General features: G+C 35.9%; 1 protein-coding gene and 1 pseudogene across 7 annotated transcripts; both read right to left on the bottom strand.

Moving 5' to 3' along the window:
• Positions 1 to 596: 596 nt before the first annotated feature.
• Positions 597 to 13,308, bottom strand: LOC143625489 (protein HOTHEAD-like; annotated as a pseudogene). The gene is made up of 5 exons (XR_013152281.1): positions 12,947 to 13,308; positions 11,376 to 12,021; positions 10,878 to 11,262; positions 10,231 to 10,796; positions 597 to 651 (listed from the first exon to the last, which is right to left on the bottom strand). The product of XR_013152281.1 is annotated as a protein HOTHEAD-like (transcript).
• A 1,367-nt stretch (positions 13,309 to 14,675) lies between these two features.
• LOC143625488 (SPX domain-containing membrane protein At4g22990-like) lies at positions 14,676 to 20,747 on the bottom strand. Of its 6 annotated transcripts, none has more exons than XM_077095812.1 (12): positions 20,457 to 20,747; positions 19,769 to 19,829; positions 19,048 to 19,100; positions 18,827 to 18,947; positions 18,249 to 18,560; positions 18,046 to 18,150; positions 17,236 to 17,690; positions 16,639 to 16,937; positions 15,799 to 15,980; positions 15,521 to 15,711; positions 15,303 to 15,436; positions 14,676 to 15,017 (listed from the first exon to the last, which is right to left on the bottom strand). In XM_077095812.1, the coding sequence occupies exons 3-12, from the start codon at positions 19,098 to 19,100 to the stop codon at positions 14,779 to 14,781; spliced, it is 2,091 nt and encodes a 696-aa protein (XP_076951927.1). In that variant the 5' UTR covers positions 19,769 to 19,829; positions 20,457 to 20,747; the 3' UTR covers positions 14,676 to 14,778. The 6 variants fall into 6 exon arrangements, with proteins under 6 accessions (XP_076951927.1, XP_076951926.1, XP_076951925.1 ...); XM_077095811.1 differs by having other exon boundaries at positions 19,774 to 19,829; XM_077095810.1 differs by lacking the exon at positions 19,769 to 19,829 and having other exon boundaries at positions 19,048 to 19,106; positions 20,457 to 20,505; positions 20,537 to 20,747.
• Between the last annotated feature and the right edge of the window lie 7,218 nt (positions 20,748 to 27,965).

Below are 27,965 nucleotides of genomic sequence, written 5' to 3'. Positions count from 1 at the left end.
AGCTGTTTGACCGAAATTAGATTAGCAAGTTTGCATTATAAAAAGATGAGAGTTACAAGAGAGACACGACATATGTGTAATCAAGGTTTTAAGTTATAAAGACTAAAGAGACTAGTATTGATCCAAATTGGATAAATGGATATGTAACGAATGAAACGAAAATAATAAAAGTAAATTACACAAATGGTCTATGTGATTTGGGTCAAATTTTTTCTGTCGTTTCTGAAGTATGATATTTACATGTTCGGTCCTCAAGTTTCAATCTCTTTAAATACGGATTTAAATAACTAACGGGATTAAATGTTTCTGTTAGACTGATGTATAATTACCATTTTACCCTTTATATCTTGATCTTAAATTTGAGTTTTGAAGGTTTGATTTACAACTTTTAACAACCATACTTGCATTTTCTATGGTGGCCGGCAAGACAACTTTTCAATTATAGAGCCTTTATTTCAAGACAACTTTAACAACCATATTTATAAAACTATGAAATAAAAATTATACCATATTAATGTTAAGTTGTACAATATTCTTAGAAGCCCAAAAGCAACACATAATAATACAATGTAAACTTTAATTTTTGAAACAATATATCATTTGGTCCCATTGGTGTCATGTCTCTCCCTCATCATCTTAACACCCATGTACCTACATATTAAAAAAAACCACATTACACATATTATGTAACACCCCAACCCGGAGCAGGCTGACGTGTCACTATTACAGATATCATAGACCAAACAAAAACCATTTAAATGAAATGAAAAGAATCCCATGGCAACCAAAAGAGTTAAAAACACTGAAAGAAATTCTAAGTCAAATTTATCAAATGCAAAAAAAAGAAATTAAATCAAATCCTTATTCTTGAGCTTCATTTTACTCTCATCACTGATCTCCCCGATTTCCCGAATTACCTGTTAGCACATAAGACAGACACAAACAAGAAAATACGGCTGAGCCAAAAATTGCCCAGTAACGAAGAGAACAATAGTACAGGTAAAGGCATACATAAGACAAAACACATACTGAAATAAAACTGAAACTATTGCGGATATAAAACCACGTTTTAGTCCGAACTATAATTAGATGCGAAACATAATCCGACACACGATCGGGACGTAATCTGAATATACTCAAATTTAACCAAATGCGTATACACATATCAAAACGGACCAGAAATATAGCGAAACAAAATATAATTACTAAAATACACGACGATGATGTTAAAATAAATAGGTCGTGTAATACGGAAGCACCCAGAGCCTAAACAGAGGGGTACACAGCTAGCTAGTCCATGCACCAAGGAGACGGTGTGGGTGGCGTGCACACATTGTTCCATCTCAAACAGAAGTCAGGAGTCAGGAGTCAGGAGTCGGAGCTAAGATCGATCTATACGCCTCTAAGTGGCCAAGGTACTACATGAGTACTTTCAGAGACGCCGTGAACTTTGATTACGCACTGTCACGATAAGTGCCATGTCGTTGACGCCCCAACGACAAGTCAGAAATGCTCGGGTAACAGAGTACTGAACTAAAGTCGTATAACTAAAAGATATTTAAACAGGAACATGCAATAATGAATTCAAAATATATATAACCTATTGCATGCTATAAAATTAATATAACCATATCATACGAATAAACCGAACTAGATAACAAAAATCCGCACTACGAAGTGACGGACATCGAATATAAAATGGACTAGAACCAATACTATGAGTGAAGAAAAACAGAATCCGTACCTTAAACAAAGCAAAACAGATCAAGTTGTCTTCAACTAGATTGAGAATCTACATTATAGTATATAGTTCACATAAGATTTATTGAACTCAAATTACATTGTGTGATTAACCGATCGGCTTCCGGCGACAAAGGCTTTTTATAAAATAATCAAACTACTAACAGTTGGTAATTCGACACTTATTTCCCAAAAACCTAATAATGTTGAATGAATAACAAGAGTGATGAAATTATGACTAATAAAATAATACTATTGGCTAGACTAAAATAACGTATAATAAGTACCAGTATTAATTTAGATACCATTTAAACTTAATTATTCCAAGCTTTATAAAGAATTTATAATAAATACTTGGTTCATTAATGAACTAAAAATAATAAATAGTACGAATCGTTGTGTACAAAATATTATTTATAATATGAAGTTTGTCAAAAGACTCTTCTTTAATTACCATGTACGAACAAAAGATGCATTACATAAAACTTTGCGTATTAACACAAGTGTATACTTTTATATATTATATGAAGCTCTAATTTTAATCATCTTCTTTATCTCAAACAACAACACCTAAGGTTGTAGTTACAGTTTATACAATATTCATAGCAAACTCACGCAAGTCAGATTAATTATTGTGATTAAATGCTAGTATACTCATAACTTATAATTATTGTTAATTGCCTTTATTAACAAAGTTTCATATTACACTTCAGTCGGCGGAACCGATGATCACCGTAGCCTTAGTCGAAGATTTAAGCAGGGATTGTTAGTATTACCTCAACAGTCGCACAGAACGAGTCGGGTGACGGAGAGAGTGGTCGTACAACACGTCGTCGACAAGCGGCGGCTGCAGGGGCTAAGTCCAATGAGTGGCGCTAGGTCTTGCGGTGGTGATGGTTGCATCCGAAAACAACCGTTAGTGTGGTGGTTTACTTGGAGAAGAACGAAGATGGCTAATCGGTGAAAATTGGAGGCTTTATGGGTATAAATAGGCCAATAAAAGGGTGTGTAACAAAAGGATTAACATCCCATTCAATCTCTAACTTTGTTGCACGTGATTTTCGTAACAAAGGATATTAGTTTTAGGTATAATATTATCTTGACTTAAATTTCAAAACTTATTAATATATCCATTGATATTTTTAAACGTAACAATATGTTAATCTTTATTGATATTCGTTTAATTTATATATATAAGTATGGGTATTACAATACTACCTCCCTAAAAAAAATTTCGTCCTCGAAATTGCTAAGTATAAAATGATCAAAATCATGATACGAAACACGACTCAAATATGCTAAACTTCAAACATACCAAACATAAGAGTCTTCTAACATGACAGATAAACAGAGTGTGAAACTTAACAAAATCCAAATTCGTACGAAATCAAACCCAAATAAACTAAAATACGGGGTACTAAAACGAAAACAAATACGGATATTGGGAACGAATTGTATCCTCCATTTCCCATGTAGCTTCTCGTTCAGAATGGTTCTTCCAAAGAATCTTAACGAATGGAATAGTTTTCTTGCGCATAATGCGTTCTTGACGATCAAGAATGGCTTCAGGTTCTTCTTCAACAGTTAAATCCTCGCGAATCTGATGGAGCGGATAGGTAACAACATGTAACGGGTGATAATTATACCCCCTAAGAAGAGATACGTGAAAGACCCTATGCACATGAGATAACTGAGGTGGTAAAGCCAAACGATAAGAGACTTCGCCAACTCTTTCAAGAATTTCAAACGGTCCGATGAATCTTGGGCTAAGTTTTCCCTTGATTCCAAAACGTTGAACACCTCTACAAGGTGAAACTCGCAAGAATACCCGATCACCGACATTAAATTCCAAAGCTCGACGATGTCGGTCTGCATAGCTCTTCTGTCGACTCTGAGCCTCTTTTAGCTTCTCACGAGCAATGGTAACTTTCTCATTTGTAATCTGTACCAACTCGGGCCCTTCAATAATTTTCTCACCAACCTCATCCCAACAATTAGGGGCTCTACACTTACGACCATATAAAAGCTCGAATGGCGCCATACCGATGCTAGCTGCCAACTATTATTGTAGGCAAACTCAACCAGACTTAAATACTCGTCCCAGTTTCCACTCCACTCTAAAGCACATGCTCGAAGCATATCTTTGAGTGTCTGAATGGTACGTTCTGACTGACCGTCAGTCTGAGGATGAAACGCGGTACTGAATCTCAATCTAGTACCCCATGCGGCCTGCAACCCCTTCCAAAAACGCGAAGTGAAACGTGGGTCTCGATCACAAACAATAGAGACGGGGGTGCCATGGAGTCTCACAATCTCTCGAGTAAAAATATCGGATAACTTACTGACTGAGAATCCTTTTTGAATCGGAAGAAAGTGAGCCGATTTTGACAAACGATCGACTACAACCCAAATAGCATCATTTCTTTTGAACGTTTTAGGTAGTCCAGTAATAAAATCCATTGAGATATCATCCCACTTCCATACCGGAATGTCAAGTGTCTGAAGTAAACCCCCAGCTCTTTGATGCTCAGTTTTAACTTGCTGACAAGTAAGGCATCTGCTGACATAACTGGCCACGTCCTCTTTCATACCGCTCCACCAAAAATGTTGACGAAGATCCCGATACATCTTTGTGGATCCGGGGTGGATTGAGAACGGTGAACTGTGAGCCTCGGCTAACAACGACTCCCGTAGGGTGGAATCGCTAGGAACACATAACCGTTTCCCATACCAAACTACGCCATGTTCGTCTTCTCTGAATTCTGACTGTTTACCAACCTCCAAATTCTGTATAATTGCCCAAATTTCTCCGTCTTCATATTGCGCACTCTTGATTCGAGAAATTAGATCAGGCTCAATCTGAAATCTGGCTAGATATCCGTTGGTATCACCAAAATGGAGACCAATACCCAATCTATCCAGATCATTGAGGATATGAGGTTGCAGCTGAAAAGAATTTATCGTTCCGGAACTCTTCCGACTAAGAGCATCGGCTACAACGTTTGCCTTCCCCGGATGATACTGTATGATAGCGTCGTAATCTTTTAGAAGTTCTAACCAACGTCTCTGCCTCATGTTCAGTTCCTTCTGAGTGAAGATATATTTCAAGCTCTTATGATCAGTGAAAATATCGCAAGTCTCTCCATAAAGATAATGACGCCAGATTTTCAACGCGAAAATAACTGCAGCGAGTTCGAGGTCATGCGTCGGATAGTTAACCTCGTAAGGTTTCAACTGTCGTGAGGCGTATGCAATGACTTTACCATGCTGCATTAAAACGCAGCCGAGACCTTTCTTAGAAGCATCACTATAAATTTGGTATCCACCCGTGCCTAAAGGAAGTGTAAGAATCGGATTAGAAACCAATCGCTTCTTTAGTTCTTCAAAACTTTTCTCTCGATCATCATTCCAGGAGAACTTAACCCCTTTCCTTAACAGTTGCGTGAGGGGTAGGGCGATGGCGGAAAAACCTTCAACAAATCGGCGATAATAACCGGCAAGGCCGAGAAAACTACGGACTTCTGAGACTGAGGTAGGTCTAGGCCAATTAGTGACTGCCTCGATTTTAGCCGGGTCCATTGTAATGCCTTCGGGCGACACAATGTGACCCAAAAACGCTACCTTGCTTAGCCAGAACTCGCATTTTGAGAATTTTGCAAAAAGCTTCTTTTTACGTAAAATCTCGAGTACGATACGAAGATGATCCTCATGTTCCGCTTTACTTTTAGAATAAATTAGAATATCGTCGATGAAGACTATCACGAACTTATCAAGAAATTCTCGAAAAACTCGGTTCATCAAGTCCATGAAAACGGCGGGGGCATTGGTTAACCCAAACGGCATCACCAAGAATTCATAATGGCCATAACGAGTACGAAAGGCTGACTTAGAAACATCTGAATCTTTGATCTTAAGCTGATGGTAACCAGATCTCAAATCAATCTTAGAAAAACATTTCGCGCCTTGAAGCTGGTCGAATAGATCATCGATACGAGGCAAGGGATAATGATTTCGAATGGTGATTTTATTCAACTCCCGATAGTCAATACAGAGTCTTAATGAACCATCCTTCTTCTTCACGAATAAGACCGGTGCGCCCCAAGGAGAGACACTCGGTCTAATAAAACCCAGTTCCAATAATTCTTGTAGCTGCTCTTTGAGCTCCTTAAGCTCCAAAGGTGCCATACGATAGGGTGCCTTAGAAATCGGCTCGGCACCAGGGACAAGATCAATAGTAAACTCTACCTCGCGATCTGGTGGAAGTCCAGGCAATTCTTTAGGAAAAACGTCCGGAAAATCACGAACAGTCGGATAATCAGAGATTTTGGGTTCATTAGAAGATGTAGCTTTAACCGAAGCAAGAAATCCCGCACAACCGTGCGATAGAAACTTATGAGCCTTAAGCGCAGAATTAATTTTCAAAGATTTTCGAGGCTGGGTCCCCTGATAGATAATTTCGGGACACTGAGGATTTCCAAATAAAACACGACGAGTCTGACATTCGATCGTAACATTATGTTGCGATAACCAGTCCATACCCAGAATAACATCAAAGTCGCTCATATGCATAGGATACAAGTCTGCGGCACGGATAACTGAATTGATTCGGATTGGACACTCATTATAAACGTGAGAGACAACAGTGGTGTCTCTCAGAGGAGTAGATATCACTAAAGGGTACTCTAAGGCAGTAGGCATAGTCATTAAATATTTAGCAAATAAGAGTGATACCACAGAATGTGTCGCACCAGTATCAAATAAAACATACGTATCACGATCACCAATTTGTAAATGTCTGGAAACCATACCTGGGGCATTAGCTGCATCATTAGCTGTAAGTGTAAAAACTCGTCCTCCTGCAGCAGATCTAGCATCTTCCCTAGTATTAGCCCTAGGGTCCCGCTGAGGGCAGTCTCTGATCATGTGTCCTGCATCTCCGCATCTAAAACAACGACCTTCAGCTCGACGACAAGCACCTCCATGACGTTTCCCACACGTGCCACACAGAGGAGTATTTCGGTTTTGTTGATTAAGTGGTTGAGCTCTGGTGGGGTTATGATGTTGTTGCATATTATTCTGTGCGGGCCTATGATTCTGATTTTGATTTCCCCCATTTCGTGGCTGATTGTTGAAATTCCTATCAGTACGCTGTCTACGGTCTCGGGGTACAAGGGACTGTTCGGTTCCAACCTGAGAAGAAGATTGACCCTGATTATTTTCTCTTGGCCGCTTACGACTTTCATCAAAAGACTTCTGGCGGTGTTTCTTATCATTATCAAGGTTCTTAACCGCATCAACTATCTCATTTATGTCATTAAAACGGAGGTTCAAGATAAACTTCCTATCTCGGTCACAAATGGCCCACTTGAAATGGTTGGTCTGTTGTTCTTGCGTGCCTACAGTTGGGCCAAGAAAACTAACCAATCGACTGAAACGATTTTTAAACTCAACGATGGGCTCATCATTAGCCTGAATAATTGAAGAATATTCTCTCAAATATTCACTGCGATCAGCATCAGTGAAATACTGTTGGTAAAACAAAGTACGGAATTCATTCCAAGGAAGTGTAGCAGCATAATTGTCTCCACCACGGGCAGCTTTCAGTGTCTTCCACCATATGTGAGCGTCATCTTCGAGCTTGTAAGTAGCTAATCGAACCTTAAACACATCTTCAACACCCAGCACTTCAAACAGCTTCTCGATGTGCGCGATCCAGTTCTCAGCTTCTACTGGAGAACTAGCAGTACTAAAGGATTTTGGCTTTTGCTTTTGAAAACGCTCAAGCCAAACATGAATACCAACAGGAGGATTGTTACCTCCAGCATTGTTTCTACTGGCGTTATTGCCACCGGCGTTGTTACCACCGACATTGTTGCCACCGGCATTGTTCTGCTGCAACTGTTGTATGATGTTAGGGACTGCCGCAGCAATAGCCGCATTGACGGCGTTAGCGACAAGGGTCGCAAGAGGTGGGTCGTTTCCAGCATCATTCCCGTTTTGGCGGTTAACACGTCTTCTAGGAGGCATCTGAAAGTAAGATAACGTATGAATTGAACGATAAGGATTTACGGAATACGCGAAAGACGAAAAGGAAAATCCTAACCCGACGTCTACCCATTAACTCACATTTTTAATTATTTTCGTGTAAGTTTTCTACAAGAAAGAGCCTGGGCTCTGATACCATAATTGTAACACCCCAACCAGGAGCAGGCTGACGTGTCACTATTACAGATATCATAGACCAAACAAAAACCATTTAAATGAAATGAAAAGAATCCCATGGCAACCAAAAGAGTTAAAAACACTGAAAGAAATTCTAAGTCAAATTTATCAAATGCAAAAAAAAAAATTAAATCAAGTCCTTATTCTTGAGCTTCATTTTACTCTCATCACTGATCTCCCCGATTTCCCGAATTACCTGTTAGCACATAAGACAGACACAAACAAGAAAATACGGCTGAGCCAAAAATTGCCCAGTAACGGAGAGAACAATAGTACAGGTAAAGGCATACATAAGACAAAACACATACTGAAATAAAACTGAAACTATTGCGAATATAAAACCACGTTTTAGACCGAACTATAATTAGATGCGAAACATAATCCGACACACGATCGGGACGTAATCTGAATATACTCAAATTTAACCAAATGCGTATACACATATCAAAACGGACCAGAAATATAGCGAAACAAAATATAATTACTAAAATACACGACGATGATGTTAAAATAAATAGGTCGTGTAATACGGAAGCACCCAGAGCCTAAACAGAGGGGTACACAGCTAGCTAGTCCATGCACCAAGGAGACGGTGTGGGTGGCGTGCACACATTGTTCCATCTCAAACAGAAGTCAGGAGTCAGGAGTCAGGAGTCGGAGCTAAGATCGATCTATACGCCTCTAAGTGGCCAAGGTACTACATGAGTACTTTCAGAGACGCCGTGAACTTTGATTACGCACTGTCACGATAAGTGCCATGTCGTTGACGCCCCAACGACAAGTCAGAAATGCTCGGGTAACAGAGTACTGAACTAAAGTCGTATAACTAAAAGATATTTAAACAGGAACATGCAATAATGAATTCAAAATATATATAACCTATTGCATGCTATAAAATTAATATAACCATATCATACGAATAAACCGAACTAGATAACAAAAATCCGCACTACGAAGTGACGGACATCGAATATAAAATGGACTAGAACCAATACTATGAGTGAAGAAAAACAGAATCCGTACCTTAAACAAAGCAAAACAGATCAAGTTGTCTTCAACTAGATTGAGAATCTACATTATAGTATATAGTTCACATAAGATTTATTGAACTCAAATTACATTGTGTGATTAACCGATCGGCTTCCGGCGACAAAGGCTTTTTATAAAATAATCAAACTACTAACAGTTGGTAATTCGACACTTATTTCCCAAAAACCTAATAATGTTGAATGAATAACAAGAGTGATGAAATTATGACTAATAAAATAATACTATTGGCTAGACTAAAATAACGTATAATAAGTACCAGTATTAATTTAGATACCATTTAAACTTAATTATTCCAAGCTTTATAAAGAATTTATAATAAATACTTGGTTCATTAATGAACTAAAAATAATAAATAGTACGAATCGTTGTGTACAAAATATTATTTATAATATGAAGTTTGTCAAAAGACTCTTCTTTAATTACCATGTACGAACAAAAGATGCATTACATAAAACTTTGCGTATTAACACAAGTGTATACTTTTATATATTATATGAAGCTCTAATTTTAATCATCTTCTTTATCTCAAACAACAACACCTAAGGTTGTAGTTACAGTTTATACAATATTCATAGCAAACTCACGCAAGTCAGATTAATTATTGTGATTAAATGCTAGTATACTCATAACTTATAATTATTGTTAATTGCCTTTATTAACAAAGTTTCATATTACACTTCAGTCGGCGGAACCGATGATCACCGTAGCCTTAGTCGAAGATTTAAGCAGGGATTGTTAGTTTTACCTCAACAGTCGCACAGAACGAGTCGGGTGACGGAGAGGGTGGTCGTACAACACGTCGTCGACAAGCGGCGGCTGCAGGGGCTAAGTCCAATGAGTGGCGCTAGGTCTTGCGGTGGTGATGGTTGCATCCGAAAACAACCGTTAGTGTGGTGGTTTACTTGGAGAAGAACGAAGATGGCTAATCGGTGAAAATTGGAGGCTTTATGGGTATAAATAGGCCAATAAAAGGGCGTGTAACAAAAGGATTAACATCCCATTCAATCTCTAACTTTGTTGCACGTGATTTTCGTAACGAAGGATATTAGTTTTAGGTATAATATTATCTTGACTTAAATTTCAAAACTTATTAATATATCCATTGATATTTTTAAACGTAACAATATGTTAATCTTTATTGATATTCGTTTAATTTATATATATAAGTATGGGTATTACATATTAACTATATACATATGTTATAATTAATTTTATTACCTTCCTAACATCATAACTTTGGCTTGAGGATTGGTTCCCGGGGAATTACGAAAAGTTGACCCGTCAATGACCCTAAGAGAGTCTATGCCGATAACATTATAATCACGATCCACCACTCGAGCCACTTGGCACCCACCGTGGAAATGCCATATAGTCATTACAGTGTCCTTACAAAACTGTTCTAGAGATCTTGATGCGTTGGCGTGTTTGGCGAGTAAATTTATTGGTGAATTCTCTGTCATGTTGAGAAGAGTTACTATAGATAAAGAGTCAAATCTGAATGATGAAAATGCGTTTGATTCTATGACATTTTCAATTATTTTCATTCCATCAACACATCTTTGCAAGTCACGAGGGTCTTTAAAGTAGTTGAATGTAACCGATGGGTTGTCATTTGGGTTACGCGATGTAAGCTCAAGATGGCCCGTTGAGATTGGGCCCATAATTTTCTCTAGAATAAACCCGCCCACGAATGCACTTTGTGGGAGTGATTGCATTGCCTCTACCGCCTTGTTTATGGCTTCTTGTGTTCTTTGCTTTGGTGGTACCGTTGAAAGTTGTCCAATCTAAAATTATACACGTTCGTTTCATAATCAATATTATGTTAAAAATCAAGAGAACCAAATAATGCATATGTATGTTTGTACCTTTGGAGAAAACATTCCATAATCTTGAGTTCGAGCTCCACCCACAAAGTTTTCACCAAATGCAGCCTCGATATAGGTTCCGTTGTGAGTGATTCCAACGACTTGAATGAGAGAAACCTCAACGGGTTGAGGAGAGGGGATAAAAACCGCATTCATCGGGTTATCGGACATTCCAAGGCCCACCATGGGCTGGTCCAAGACCACTGTTATGTTATGGGCCTGAAGATGTCTTCTTGGGCCTATTCCACTTAACATTAGAAGTTGTGGGCTTCCTAGGGCGCCAGAGAACACTATGATTTCATTACTGGACCCTCTATTTAAGTAAGCCCGGTGACTCAGCCCATTTGCATCTACAAAGATCACTCCATGGGCCTTGGGCTTTGCACTTTCTACATGTCACATTAGAAAAAAAATATTTCTAATTTATAACATTTCATACCCAAAAAGAAATGATGTTACCAAACCGAACCGTCCTATGCACACCCTTAGTAAAACAACGTACCTCGCCTCGTGAATAGTATTTAGTGAACGGGTGCGTGAAGCAACACGGTGAGTCCACTCGGGTTAGCATACCGAAGCAAATCGGCCGCGGTATGTCTATGACCATTTTGATCAAAAATTGTGCCACCAATCTTGGTACCGAATAAGTGATCATATGTGAACCCGTTATACGGGCGTATTCCCGCCTCCACCAACCCGTCCCTCACCGCAGATTGCCATTGTTTCAACGGCGGTTGAAACGCCACCACCTTTTCCACCCATTGGTACGACTCGTTGACCAATCTCGGGTCCCAACCCGCGAGACGAACATAATCATGGCCCGCACGGGAATAAAACCCGGCATTTAAACAACTCCCACCCCCAAGAACCCGAGCACGGGCACTAACGACCCCGTCCTCTGAAACAAAGCGGTGAAAGGGCGAAGTCGGGGAGAGATCGGATAAAGCGGCCCCGAAGGCGGCCAAGTCCGTGATGTTCGTGTTTCCGTACGGTGAACCGCCACGTTCGAGTAGGAGCACGGAGAAGTTCTGAGAGAGGGTGGCGGCTAACGGGCAGCCCGCGGTGCCGCCACCAATGATTATGTAATCATAGTATGAGACTGTTGGTGATGTGGTTGCTTGGTGCATAAATGTGTACCCTGGATCTGTGATCATATACATATTGAACAAATTACATATCATTACTTTTACAATTTCATATAAGTTTTTCATAGTGACACAATTTTAATCAATGAATATTTTATATAAAAAAACTTTTAATACCCATATTTTGTACATGATTTATATTCATAAGTTTTAATAAATGAAATATAATAGGACATGTAACAAGAAAATCTACAACATATGTTAAATATTGATGAAATACAATAAAGGGCCGAAAGGCCCAAAACCGTGTTAATAAAGTGGTTAGTACTTTCATTGAATATGAAATGAAAGGCAGTTGGAAATAAATATGGACCCATTTATTTATAACTAGTTTTTATCCCTATATTACGGGGGCTGTTTTACGATACTCGTTTTTATTATTTATATATTTTTTTGGGTTTAATTTTATTTATTGTAATGAAATTTATAATATACTTAGAGTTTGATTATAAAAAAGGTTTCACAAATAACTAAGATGTTATAACCTGGTTTAAAAGTTATCTGGGTTTGGTAAGACCCAAGATCTTATTTTTTTTACTATAAAATTGTTTCTTAATTATAAATAATATTTTAAAAAAAAAAATCATTCTAGTACTAGTTATATAATTTCCAAAATTAACACATTGTTATATTAATACAACCGAAAGTAGTATATATATTTGCTTTATATTTTGTCTTTCCAAATATGCAACACTATAAATATAATCCTGAAAAAAGATTTTATTTATTTATACACATTGCTGAAATTACTATGTAAATTATCAAAATATCACTTATGACAAAATTAACTTAGATTAAGAAGTGAAAAATGAGATTATTGTGATCAAATTTACTTATCTATAAATAACTAAATGTAAATATGATATTGTAGCATTTGTTATCATCTAGGTAACTAATGGATATAATTGTACACTAAAACAAAACCTGTTTGAGCAGAAGACAATCTATGAAACAGCAAAACTCCAATAAGAAGAGCGTATACGAATCTTTGCCACGCTAAAACCGCCACGACAGATGTGTGTTTATGTGTTGAGAGCATGCAAATGTTGAGTTGTAGAAGGATGAAGAGTGAATAGGGTTTTTATGGAGAAGAAGAGCAACAATATTGATGGCTTTATCTTTGCACCAACTCACAAAAACAAAACACATTTTCTTGTATTTTATAAATTTTATATAAATGAATCTTGATCGCACACATACACATCAAATTTGCAATCTTAAACTCCAAAAAGTTTGAGTGTTAGTTCCTATATTTTCAACAAAACTCAAGAAGTGTGAGTAGCTTGTTATATATCTAGTCTCTTTTAGCCCTCATGTTTAATGTGTACTTATCTGCCGGGTGCATCCAATCAAAGACACCTGGGGGGAGACTCAAAATGTATACAAAATTTCACAAACGAAGGAGGCCGGGCTCAAATTTTCAGTCGAAAACGGCTAAATTTACACTGCATATAAAAATTTTGGGCAAAAAATTGCTAAATTTTACACTACGTATAAAAAAATTCGGTCAAAAATGGCTAAAATTTATACCACGTATAAAAATTTCGTCTGAAAACGGCTAAATATTACACTACGTAAAAAAATGTCCCCAGCCAAAACGGCTAAATTTTCCACTACGTATGAAAATTTTCAGCCAAAAATGACTAAATTTTACACTACGTTAAAAAATCGGCCGAAAACGACTAATTTTACACTACATATAAAAATTTTCGGCAGAAAACGGCTAAATTTTACACTACGTATAAAAGATCTCGACCGAAAACGGCTAAATTTACAATACGTATAATATATTTTTGACGAAAATGAGTAAATTTACACTAATACGTAAAAAAACAGGGGGCGGGGCCACCTTGGGTCCTAAGCAACCTTCGCCAAATTTGTTTGTTACATTTATACTTTTAATTTTTATTTTATTTTTTATATTTATACATCCAAATATTTTGAGGATTGGTTGATAACTAGACATTATGTAGGTGACATTTATTATGCTAGTACCCTTGTATTATTGTATCATCATATATACATGTGAACTTAATTTTAAAATAAAATTTACATTATGAGATGGTAAGATATATGGGTTGTCAACTTTTTATAATAGTTTTTTTTTTTTTGGTTATGTTTTGGGCTTTATAAATGTTGTGTTTAGTGTAAAGTTTTGGAGTAGTGAGAAAGTGAATAGTAGAGTTGATGTTTCTATTATAATAAAAACAAATGAATATCGTTTAAACTTTAAACTATCGGTTCGCGTTATTAAGAAAATATGTTCAACGAGCACTTCATTGAAAATCAAACGCTTATCAAACGAGCCACCCTACAAGTTTATTTGTTAAAGTGGTTTTAAAAAACAAATAACGTCATAGTCTAAAATACGTAACTACAAAATAAAACATTGATTTAATCTCAATCTCATACTTCCTAAAGCTTCGATGGGGGCGAATGGGCGATAAACTGATAAACAAAGTAATTATACAAATTTATTTACTTATCACAATATAAAACATAACTACTTTTTAATGGCTTATCATCAAAGTGAACAACAAAGTAGTATTTAACAGAATTAATATAATATAGTTTTTATTAATATAATCACAAGAATATGAACTTAACTAAAGCATGTAACTAAAAATAAATAAAAACAAAAAATCCCAAAAAAAAACTGCAAGATCCCATATTTAATAACAAAGAAATCAGTCCCATAAGAATGCACACAAATGAATATAAATAAATGTCAAAAAATAATACATACTCATCATCCATTAGTAGAGAGAGTTGTAGGTGAAACAAGTGGCCACAATTGACATTATGCATATCACAAGTGATGGCAGCAATGTCACATTCAACAGGCTGCTCTCCCCTAAATAGCCCGCCAACGTGATTGTAGCGTCAGCAATGACTCGAGCAATTGTTCCCGCTTCAGTTGATAGTAATCCACCGTTAAACGTCCCACGAGATAGCCTTGACGACATCACACGTGACAGAAGCGATAAATTCACACCTAGTGTCCATCATAACAAACACACATTAAAATATGTTCTTGTCGGTTTTCGAAGTACACATGTAACAAAAACATATTCGTCGGTTTAAATAACATATTACAACAAAAAAAAAAAAAAAAAAACTTTTAGTGTTATTTATATTTATACCCGAAAATCCCGATCCCTATCCATGAAAAAAAATCTTGGGTCCGCCAGTTAAATATGACAATAAAAACTTAAAATCTATATGTATATTATTACTATAAGATAATACAACTTCATGAATAAAATGATTTAAGATATACCTTCTAGTACTTCAGCGGAGACGAACATAACGAGGCCCGAAATAACGTATTGTGGGACCGAGTACTGGAAAAAGACGTTAAAGCTCATGAGAATGCCGATACAAGTCACGATTTCAGATACGAGTAAAATTTGCCTGAAACGAAAAACAAACGTCAAACATTAAACATTATTTTAAATTAAGAGAAAAAAAAAAAAAAACATAATCTAAGAAACTTACCGGTCTTCAAACATGTTACTAATGTAGCTTCCAACAACAACGTTGACCGGAAGAACAGTCAACCCGAGGCACGCAAGAAAGATCGCAACTTTCCCGGTAGTCCAATGGAAGTAATACGTAGTAACAACGCTCGATTCGGATAATAAAATCTCCATTACGTATTTTAACATGAAATAGATTAACAGTTGAACCTGAAACGCGCGTGGAGTCAAAGTCAAACGCTAAATAACGAACTTATTAAAGTCAACTTAATATTTACATAGTGTCAAAAGTCAAACCTTGACGGAAGGTGTGAGTAGTCGGTATGCTGCTCCAATGGAGTTAACGGGTGCCCGTGAATCTTCGGAAGTTTCTTCACTACCGTCGTATTCGGGGTCATCTTCTTCATCATGGTGTGCCTCTGAGCTTATTAGCAACGGTTGAGTCACACCCTTTTCAAGAACGTCACTGTTGGCTTGACCTGAAGTCAAAATCAAGAAGAAAAAGTCAACCTTTAGGTGTGTTGTTTGCGTGTGTGATTGCGGGTGTGGATGAAACCCAAATAACTGACGTGTAACCGAAATAACTGACATAACCGAACCGAAATAAGAGAACACAACCCAAAACAGACGGTTTGGTATTATGTTTTTTTTTCCAAAATCCAAACCGACTTTTTTAACCAACTGAACCCATAAAAACCGGAAAAAAAAAAAAAAAAAAAAAAAAACTTTTGTTATTGAATTTAAAGATTATAATTTTTTATTTTTGAATGTTAATTTATATAAAAAAAATTAATTTTGAATGTTAATTTATTCAAAAAAATAATAAATTGTGTAGCCCAAAAAGTTAAGGCCCAAAATGTAATAATCAATAAATCATTAATTAGCCAAAACAAAAAAATTAGGCTCAAAGTTTTGGGCCAGCGTTCATTATTTTGGGCCATTAATTCGGCCCAAATGGCAAAAAAAAACGAAAGGAAACCAAACCCATTGCGAAAACTGAAAACCGAAAAAACTGAAATCACAAGGTTTTCAAAAAGATTTGAGTCCAAAACTGATCCAAAGTCCAAACCGACCCCCCCCCCCCCTTTGGCTCGTTACCAAACTCACGTGTTCTTAATCTAAAAAACAAATACATACCAGAAGTAGATTCGGGCACATGTTTCTCCTCGGTTGGATGAGCGGGTTCTCTAAACGAGATCCACAACCAAATGAGGTAAAACAACCATGCGAACGCCATAAGCCAACCAGGTGACGTGTTCTGGTCAATGGTCATGTTCCAAAGTTTGAATTTAAATTGCATCAAACCAGCAATTGCGGGCCCACACGCCATTCCTAAAGCACTGGCACTAACGAAACCGGCTGAAGCCTGCATCCGGATTTTTAGAGGTACACAGTCACTGATATACCTCCGGTTCACTGCTCTAGCTGAACCAAGACTGCAAATATAACAAAAAAAAACAAAAAAAAATGTAAATTACTTTTGCTTTGGTCAAAAAGAAAACATAGTTTTATAGACACGGGTCAAACATGTCGAAAGCCGTATGTAAACATTTTATACGATAAATTATAATACACAAAACATTTTTTATATATTTGATATTATCTGAGGGTGGTTTTGTCATTTGTATTTTGTAAAACTATAAAAACATATACGTAATCACAATATAACAAATGACAAAACTACCCTCAAATAATATCAACTATATAAAAATAATAATTATTTAAAAAACTCACCCACAAAATAGACGACCGAGCAAAAGCACTGTGATTGAGTTAAAATCATACGCCATTGCATACATGGCATTCCCTATAAAAAGAACAATGCTGCTAAACACCAACGGTTTGAAATACGATCGGTTAGACCATGCACTGAAATAAACGGATGAGAATAGTTGTGCAACCGCCATGGCACCAATAACAATCCCACAAACCGTTGCTGCAGCTCCGAGGCTCATAGAATAATCATCTGCTGTCGGGACTATAATATAAGTGTTGACCATGTAAAGAAACGTGTTTACAAGGTTCAATAAAAGTGACATAAAATGGTATCTTTCATCATCAACGGGCTCTTCTGAAGGCGCGGGTAGTTCTTCTTGCATAATAAGAGCATGTTGACCCAAAAACGTGAGGAAATTTGTTGAGTAACTTAATCGGTCCACCGCTGCTTTTATCATGTCGATTACAGGATCCTGCAAATAAGTTAAAGATATTTTTTTTAAAATATAGAATATTATGGTTTACAGTATAATAAACGAGCTGACTGGTTTAAATAAACGAGCCGACTGGTTTAAATAAACGAGTTGGTGGTGTTGTAAAAATATGGGTTAAACAGGTCAAAAACAAGTTGGTGAGTTAATCAGGTCAACCCGAACACGACTGTTTATTTAAACAAGTCAACCAGAACACACGGCCCATTTTATAAACGGGATTTTTGTGTCGTGTTTCGGTTACAACCTTCTAAATTGCATCATTCATAACCTATATTATAATTTAAAAAAATACAATTTTTGTAACTATATTTAATATATCAACTATTTTTAAAACCTGTAGAGGAAGAGCGGGTTGATCATAAATAGATAAGTAGCTCCCTTGTCGGTCCTGAAGTTCTGCAAGATTACGAGAAATGGCCCCCACCACCGCCCCTAAACCCTGCAAATTCGTTAGATGTTAATTAGAAGAAAAAAGATGAAATAAAAATATTGAAAAAAAAGATAAAGAAAGGGGCATAATGGACAACTGGACAGTACCACATGCTTGAAGACTTGTTGTAGTTGGGAATAAGGATGATTAGCTCGGGTCTTGACATAATAATCAGTAAATCTATAACCGAACCGTTTGTCAAATTTCTTGAGAATCTTCCTTAATCCAATGGCATTAATCTCAACAAAATACAAAAGCTTTAATAAATCTCTTCCGACTTCTCTATACGCTTCGCGTAAATCAGATATTTTTGCAAAATCGGGTTCTTCTTGAAGAGCATCTTGTTGTTTCCCGAGCTCATCTAACCGACTTGCAAGCAGCCCTTGTTGCTCCAATAGGAAAAGAACAATCTTCTCAATCTGCATTCAAACGGGTCGAAAATGGGTGGATCAGACGGGTCGGGTAACGGTTCAAAATAAGAATGTTGGTATTTTGTACAACGTTTCTATAGATTGTTTGTCCGTTAAATAAAGTTACAAAAAGTAGATTATGTTTTCAAAGATTTACATTTTTGAATGAAACGGTCAAGGTTGTATACAATAAATTACAAAACTTTATTAAAAAAACACGAGAGAACATATCTTTGTGAAATAAAGTTAAATTTTGATATGTTTTACAGTTTTACCTGGTTATCGAGCATTCTTGAGAAGTCTTTGAGAACATATCTTCGTTCAAGTCCTCCGGCCTCGATCTGGCGAGCATACTGCTTTACCTTTTTCTTCATGAGCTTGTAATTGATATAATATCTGCAACATAACAATTTTAACAATTTTCATTGTCATTTATATAATTATTTCGTTTCTAAGTTAAGATATATTCTAAAGAAACTCGTTGCATAATGCTTACCCTTTCCATTCTTCAATTTGTCTGTCTTTCAACTTCTTCCCGAAAGCAACCATCTTTCACTGCACAAAAATTTAATAAAATTTACAAGAGAAAATGACCCGAAAATGCTAGCATTTTATAATTCACTTTTAGCAGCATATAAGGCATGTTTATAAGATTCTTGAATTTAATGAGTTGTGATTGCATACTTTAATAGCTGGCATGTAATCATCATATCAAAACACAATTCATGTGAATTGATGGTTAAGCGTGAACAATGCGAATAAACCAAATAAGGAAGCAAAATTATTAATATAATCACAAACCAAAGGGCATTTAGTTTGAACCATAAAAACAATTCGAGATCCCAACTCGAACCGGTGCAAAATCAATTCGAGAATTAAATGAACATCCATTCGATTTCTAAACCGCCATTACTTATACATAATAAACAAAACTTGCATAAAGCAAACAACTTGCTTCCAAGAATCACATGGATCATTCAGACCCCCTTGAACACATCAATAATTCAACCAAAAAAGCCACCTCAGCCTTTTGTCCTCTTTCTAACATACACAGTAAACATTAAATTAATCAAGATTTTTATGCAAAATAAAAAAAGACTATAACTATGAATCAATCACAACCCCAAATCCAAAAAACTATTTTTTAAGTATTATATTTTCTTGATTTAAATCAAGAACTCAGATATAATAAACTGGAATACAATCAAGCAGCAAACTTTACTCTATTTTTGTAAATTCTTGATTCAAATAAACAAATTCCAGCCTTTTGTCCTCTATCTAAGATTGAAAAAACCAAAATCTTAATCCATAATCATTGAAATTTATAAAAATATATACAAAAATATAAAAAAGACTACAACTATGTATAAATCCATCACACACACAAAGTAACAATCTTTTTCAAGTATTCTATTTTCTTGATTCAAATCAAGAACTCAAATACAACCCAAAACACTCAACCCCATAAATCTTTTATCCAAGAAAACTAATCCCAGAAGCTCAATTAGCACTATTATTAGCTACAACACAATAAAGCAATGATCTTTAATCTATTTTGTTTTGTTTAAATATTATAAAGCAATGATCTTTAATCAATCTTTATGATTTCTAAAACACTCAACCCCATAAATCTTTTATCCAAGAAAATTAATCCCAGAAGCTCAATTTGCACTATTATTAGCTAGAACACAATAAAGCAATGATCTTTAATCTATTTTGTTTTGTTTAAATATTATAAAGCAATGATCTTTAATCAATATTTATGATTTCTAAAACACAAAACACTCAACCCCATAAATCTTTTATCCAAGAAAATTAACTAAAACACAATAAAGCAATGATCTTTAATCAATCTTTATGATTCCTTGACACAAACAAACAAATATTAATAAATAAAAACCTAACCTTTATGAGTGAATGAGCATGAACAAAGGGTAAAGATGATTTGGGTATCTCTAAAAAACAGAGGATGAAGTGGGTGTATCAAAAAGATTCGAAATTTGACTATTAACTAATCATCCGCAAAAAGGGTTGATGAGATTTGACTGTAATTTGAAATATTTAGGCTAAGATTTGCTGGTTTTTGGGTAGTGTTGTTATGTGCACAGGCACAGGAGGGTAATGATAAAGGTGGACAGAAGGTTGGATCGGAGGGAGAGAAGAGGTGGTGCTGATCTTTTTGTTGTCTTCTCAAATTTCACCTTTTGATTTTAACCAAAATAAGATGGTGGTTCATGGAACTCTATATACAGTTATTTATATATATATATATATATATATATATATATATATATATATATATATATTGTTATGAACACCGACACAATTGTGTGTATGACACATTTTCATTATTGTCACCAATTATTAACTCTTGTCCCCTCCTCCCAATAGTATATGGAACAGTTCTTTTGATATTATAAATACCATGTATCTTGATAGATTTAAGGCATCAGTAAAAGTTCATATTCTTATATTTTCCTTATTCCATTGTTTCTTGTTAACTCCAAGTCTCATATTAAGCTTGTTATAGTTAGGGCTAATATTATAACACGTTATCAGCACGAGCCGCTTATATCCTAACCAAGAAAGGTAATAGACACAAAGGTATCTACATAAGCATCATAAACACTTCTTTAATTATGTACATTAGATATATATCTATGCATATACATATACTAACTAATATACTGAGTAATAGCAATAATGTGTATAAACATTGTTATTAAAATTTAATAACTATTCTAACTTTTATTTATATATGCACACTAATATCTCATTTAGAAGTTAGATTTATTTACACTAACAATTCTATTCTTATTATTGTGCATACTAATTATATATATTTTATAAAATAAACTGTATTTAATATCTTATTTATTATCTTACTTTAAAATAATTAATATTATATATTATATATATACACACACACAAACGGTAATGTTACCGTTATAAACGGTAATATAACCGTTGTAAAAGGTTATAAATTTTCACTATAAATAACCAATCATTAACCCCATTTCATTTACAACAAACATTCTTCTTATTAAATTTATCCAAGATAAAATTCTCAAAATGATTCACCCGGTTTTGCTGTTGGTCACTGTAATGCTTATACTACTTCTCATTCTAATTTTTAATCTCCCATCTGAAGATTTCGGCATTTTCTTTTTCTTTTATATGTTTATAGCTCTACCAATGTATTGTATCTCATTGTTGATTGATATATATGGATTCTAATATTTATCTTATTATTTGCTCTATTATGTTTAGCAACAAAATGTCAAATATAGCAAAACTCGAATTCCCTGCACTCAACATTTCTGGAGAAAATTATATGTCTTGGACAGCAAATGTCAAAAGACATTTAAAATCTATGGATGTGTTAGACACAATCCAAGAACACAATGATTGCTCTGACCAGGATAAAGCAAGAGCTGATGTTTTCATCCATAAACATATTGATGAATTACTACAGCATGAGTATTTTAATTATGATAACCCATATATGATATGGGAAGATTTGAAAAGCAGATTCGGTCATCTAAAGGAAGTTTTACTTCCTACTTCTAGAGATGAATGGAACAGTCTTAGGTTCCAAGATTTTAAGAGGGTAAATGATTACACCTCTGCTTTATACCGAATTTGTTCAAAGCTAGAATTTTGTGGGTATCCCGTAACAGAGGAAGAAAAGTTAGAGAAAACTTTCTCCACATTTCATGCATCAAATATAAACTTGCAAACACATTATCGTTTGCAGAATTTTAGGAGATATTCTGATCTAAATGCATTACTCCTTGTAGCAGAGAAAAATAATGAGTTATTGATGAAAAATCATCAATCTCGTCCCACGGGTTCATTAGCAATACCAGAAGCACATGTTGCTCACAAAAGTTCTCATAAAAATTCTGATCATAAATGGGAACAAAGTCAAGGACGAGGCCGTGGACGTGGACGTGGTCATTTTGACAAAAGGCATTTTAATGATCGTAAGCATCCATTCAAATGGAACAATAACTCTTATGGTCGTGGCCGTGGTCGTGGTCGTAACCAGAGAGCCAATAATTATCATGTCCCACACAATACCAATTCCAACCACCAAAATAAATGGAATGAAGCTGGTAGGTCCGAAAACAATGGCACTTCATGTTTTAGATGTGGAAGTACAAACCACTGGGCAAAGGCTTGTCGCACAGCTCCACATCTGTGTGAACTGTACCAAGCCTCTCTAAAAGGAAAAGAGAAAGAAGTGAACCATGTTGATAACTTTAATAATATCAATGCTGAGCTGAGCGTTGAAGACTTTGGGGTAGAACTTTGAAACAAAGTTGCTTGACTACTATAATTAGATGCAGTTATTAAGTGTGTTCTCATTATCTTTAATTATGTAGTTTCTCTTTCATGTACTACTTGTGTTTCAATTAAATAAAGTTCTTATTAAAATATCATATGTCTTCGTTATACACTTATTTTTTTTCTTAATATTTTTCAAGATTTAAAATGAAAATCACCGGAGCACAAGATCAAACAAATGAAGAAGATATATGTATAGCGGATAGTGGAGCCACGCATACTATACTTAGATCTAAAAAATATTTTTATAAACTGAAACCAACAAAAGGGATCATCAATACAATATCAGGTCCTACAAACTTGATAGAAGGAGTGGGAAAGGCTAATTTAGCATTACCAAATGCTACAAAGCTCAAAATATAAAATGCTTTATTTTCCCCAAAATCAACAAGAAATTTGTTGAGTTTCAGAAACATATTTCATAATGGATATGATACTCAGTCAAGGACTGTTAGTAATGAAAAATATTTGCATATCATAAGCAAAGATCAAATATTGGAAAAATTGCCAATGATCCATTCTGGTTTGCATTATACATATATAAATGTGCCTCAAGCACATATGGCAGTCAAAGAAAATTGTTGCGATTCTGGTATCATAAACTTATGGCATGACAGATTAGGCCATCCAGGATCCACAATGATGAAAAGGATCATTGAAAATACACATGGGCATCCACTGAAAGGTCAAAAGATCCATAAAATAGATAAAATGCCTCAATGTACATCTTGTTCTCTTGGAAAATTAATTACAAGGCCTTCGCCATTAAAAGTCGATAAAGAAACACCAATGTTTCTTGAAAGAATTCAATGTGACATATGTGGACCAATTCATCCACCATGTGGACCATTTAGATACTTCATGGTCTTAATAGACGCATCCAGCAGATGGTCTAATATCTCTTTATTATCGACTCGTAATGTTGCTTTTGCAAAATTTCTTGCTCAAATTATCAAATTACGTGCACATTTTCCGGATTATACCATTAAAAGAGTAAGGCTTGATAATGCGGGAGAATTTACATCACATGCTTTTGATGATTATTGCATGTCTGTGGGGATTGTTGTAGAACACCCTGTTGCTCATGTACAGACACAAAATGGCTTAGCCGAGTCGTTGATCAAACGCCTACAACTAATAGCTAGACCATTAATAATGAGGACAAAACTCCTTGTTTCTATTTGGGGTCATGCAATTATGCATGCTGGATCATTAATCCGCGTGAGACCAAGTGCAAATCATAAATACTCTCCCACACAACTTGTTTCTGGAAATGAGCCAAATATCTCTCATCTTAGAATTTTTGGTTGTGCCGTGTATGTTCCTATTGCACCACCACAACGCACAAAAATGGGTCCCCAAAGAAGGTTGGGAATATATGTTGGATATGAAACATCTTCCATCATAAGATACCTTGAACCTTTAACAGGTGATGTATTTACAGCACGTTTTGCTGATTGTCATTTTAACGAGACAATGTTCCCGTCATTAGGGGGAGAAATGAAAAAGCAATAAAGAGATATATCATAGTGTGTGCCATCATTGTTACACCTAGACCCAAGATCAAAACAAAGTGAGACAAAGGTTCAAAAAATAATACATCTACAAGAAATTGCAAATCAGTTACCTGATGCATTTACTGATATAAACAGGGTCACTAAATCTCATATACCAGCTGCTAATGCTCCAGCTCGAGTTGAGATTCCAAGCAAGCAAAACCATAATAATGCACCTCATGAATCTCAAAAACGCTTAAAACGTGGAAGGCCAATCGGTTCAAAGGATAAAAATCCTCGAAAAAGAAAGGGTTTTGAGAAGGATACTGACCCTAAGGAAGGAATGATTGACAAAACCTTCCCTCAGGAAAGAATAAATGATATAACATTTCCTCATGAAGAAATAAACGATTCCAATAAAGAATTGTCAATAAACTATGGTAAATCACATATAATGTGGGATCGAGATGAAATGGAAAATATTGATGATATATTTTCTTATTCTGTGGCAAGCGATATCATGGAAGAAAATGATGACCCTGAACCAAAATCTGTAGATGATTGTAAAAATCGACAAGATTGGAACAAATGGAAAGATGCTATGCAAGCTGAATTAAACTCACTAAACAATCGAAAGGTTTTTGGACCTATTGTCATTACACCAAAGTCAATGAAACCTGTAGGATATAAATGGGTTTTTGTGAGAAAACGAAATGAGAAAAATGAAGTTACAAGATATAAAGCAAGACTTGTAGCTCAAGGTTTTTCTCAGAGGCCAGGAATTGACTATGAAGAAACGTATTCTCCTGTCATGGATGCTATTACGTTTAGATATTTAATCAGCTTAGCAGTCTCTAAAAATTTAGAGATGCGCCTTATGGATGTTGTCACAGCTTACTTGTATGGATCACTAGATAGTGACATCTATATGAAAATTCCCGAAGGATTTAAACTCCCCGATGCAATAAGCTCAAAGCCTAAGGAAATGTATTCCATCAAATTACAAAGATCCTTGTATGGACTGAAACAATCTGGAAGGATGTGGTACAATCGTTTGAGTGATTATTTGATAAGCAAAGGATACACAAATAATCTTATTTGTCCATGTGTCTTCATCAAGAAGACAACATCAGGATATGTGATCATAGCTGTGTATGTTGACGATCTAAATTTAATTGGGACACAAAAAGAAATTAATGAATCAATTGCTCTTTTAAAGAAAGAATTCGAAATGAAAAATCTTGGAAAAACCAAATATTGTCTTGGTTTACAAATTGAGCATATGCATAATGGGATACTTGTGCATCAGTCAACTTATACTGAGAAACTCTTAAAACGTTTCAATATGGACAAAGCAAATCGTTTAAGCACACCGATGGTTGTTAGATCACTCAATGTTGACAATGATCCATTTCGTCCTTGCGAAGATAATGAAGAGATTCTTGGTCCCGAAGTACCATACCTCAGTGCAATTGGAGCACTTATGTATCTTACTAACTGTACAAGACCTGACATTTCTTTTGCAGTTAATTTATTGGCAAGATTCAGTTCATCCCCTACTAAAAGACATTGGAATGGCATTAAACATATTTTTCGGTATTTAAAAGGAACTGTTGATTTAGGTTTATTTTATCCTAACGATTCAAAAGAAGGGTTAATTGGTTATGCAGATGCAGGTTATTTATCTGATCCCCATAAAGCAAAATCTCAAACTGGATATGTATTTAAGAATGGAGGAACTGCGATTTCATGGCGTTCTCAGAAACAAACACTCATTGCAACTTCTTCAAATCATGCTGAAGTCATTGCATTGCATGAAGCTTCAAGAGAATGTGTATGGTTAAGATCTATGTCACGACACATATTGATTTCTTGTGGACCAGAGAAAGATCGAATTCCAACTCCTATCTATGAAGATAATGCAGCTTGTGTCTCGCAAATGAAGGAAGGATATATCAAAAGTGACAGAACAAAACATATACCACCAAGATACTTTGAGTATACTCGAGACCTTATTAAAGACAATCAGGTTGAAATGAGATATGTCCAGTCCAGCAACAACTCAGCTGATCTTTTCACAAAAGCACTTCCCACAGCAACATTCAGGAAACATGTTCATGATATTGGCATGCGCCATGTACGAACAATGTAACGACCTGCAATTTGAGGGGGAGCTATATACTGCACTCTTTTTCCCTTAGCTAAAGCTTTTTCCCATTGGGTTTTTCTTTAGCAAAGTTTTTAATGAGGCGGTACTTCAAGACCCCGAAGTTTTGAAAAAGTGTCATCCAAGGGGGAGTGTTATGAACACCAACACTTTTGTGTTATGAACACCGACACTTTTGTGTGTATGACACATTTTCATTATTGTCACCAATTATTAACTCTTGTCCCCTCCTCCCAATAGTATATGGAACAGTTCTTTTGATATTATAAATACCATGTATCTTGATAGATTTAAGGCATCAGTAAAAGTTCATATTCTTATATTTTCCTTATTCCATTGTTTTTTGTTAACTCCAAGTCTCATATTAAGCTTGTTATAGTTAGGGCTAATATTATAACATATATATATATAAAAGATTATATTATTATTATATTATTTTGTGAGGTGGGCAAAACAATCGGTTAACTAAACTGATCTTGGCAATGAAGAATTGAGCTAAGACTTCAAACCCAGAGCTCACCTGGGTTTTCGTCTCACCGTGTGTTACGCTAGAGAGTCCTGCTCTTGTGGTGGTACGATGGCTGTCAAGTGGCAGTCGGTGGTATGATTTCCCGGGAGAACGTTCAAACTAAACTCTGAAGCCAGCGTGGGCACGGTTAAAACAACATAGTCTGGCCAGAGTGGGGCATCGGGGCTCTCCAAATTTGGAGAGTGCGGTAGCCTAAATACAAGAAAGTCGTCGTTCTAAAGAAAAATAACTAAAGTGATGTGAAAATCGAATTGAAAGCGTAACCGTTTAAAATCGATTATGTAGAAACTAGTTTGGAACCGATTGAAACCGTAGGTTCGGAACCGGTCAAAACCTGAAACGAAACCGATCGTAACCTGGTCAAGAAGTTGGTTTCAGCCCGAACCGAAACCGGTTATAAACTAGTTTTGACTTTTATTGACAAAACCAAACTGGTTTCAATCCAAACCAGCTTGTGCACCCCTAGGCAGCATTAGGGTCTAGATTAATATTTTTCTTAGTTATTTTGTATTTTTATAATTTGAAAATAATAAGTTGGTTGTGGCTCAATGGGAGAGCATTCACTTTACAAGTGAGGGGTAGGGGATCAAACCTCACTATCACCAACTTATATGGGAGATATGAGGGATGACCCTGGCTTGCCAGGGTTCGAGTCCTGATCTCACCCGGTTTTATCGGCTCCTCGCTGTCGTGCCGTTCGGCGGGTGTGGGGGCTGGGTTTTATCCAGTGAATCCCTCAACAGGTGGACCGCTAGGGGCTCCGTCCGTCCGGAGTAGTGGCCGGCTCGGGCTACCTTTAGCCAATGAGGGCCGCGTACGGGGTACCCGGTGTTACTTAGTTGGCCGTTCAAAAAAAAAATTGAAAATTTCAT

Source organism: Bidens hawaiensis, unplaced genomic scaffold (genome assembly GCF_021521415.1).
Source record: "Bidens hawaiensis isolate Kalapana, Puna unplaced genomic scaffold, B.hawaiensis_p1.1 tig00004105_1, whole genome shotgun sequence".
NCBI classification, from domain to species: domain Eukaryota; kingdom Viridiplantae; phylum Streptophyta; class Magnoliopsida; order Asterales; family Asteraceae; genus Bidens; species Bidens hawaiensis.
Note: the sequence above shows the minus strand (reverse complement) of the source record. Positions and strands in the feature narration are given on the sequence as shown.

What these genes read in the sequence shown, in the direction of transcription:
- LOC143625488 (XM_077095809.1), bottom strand. Translation starts at nt 19,100, where the DNA reads ATGGTTGCTTTCGGGAAGAAGTTGAAAGACAGACAAATTGAAGAATGG. An exon ending in AACAAGTCTTCAAGCATGTG is followed by an intron (nt 18,151 to 18,248) that starts GTACTGTCCAGT and finishes ACGAATTTGCAG; the next exon opens with GGTTTAGGGGCGGTGGTGGG. An exon ending in TGTGCCCGAATCTACTTCTG is followed by an intron (nt 15,981 to 16,638) that starts GTATGTATTTGT and finishes TTTTGACTTCAG; the next exon opens with GTCAAGCCAACAGTGACGTT.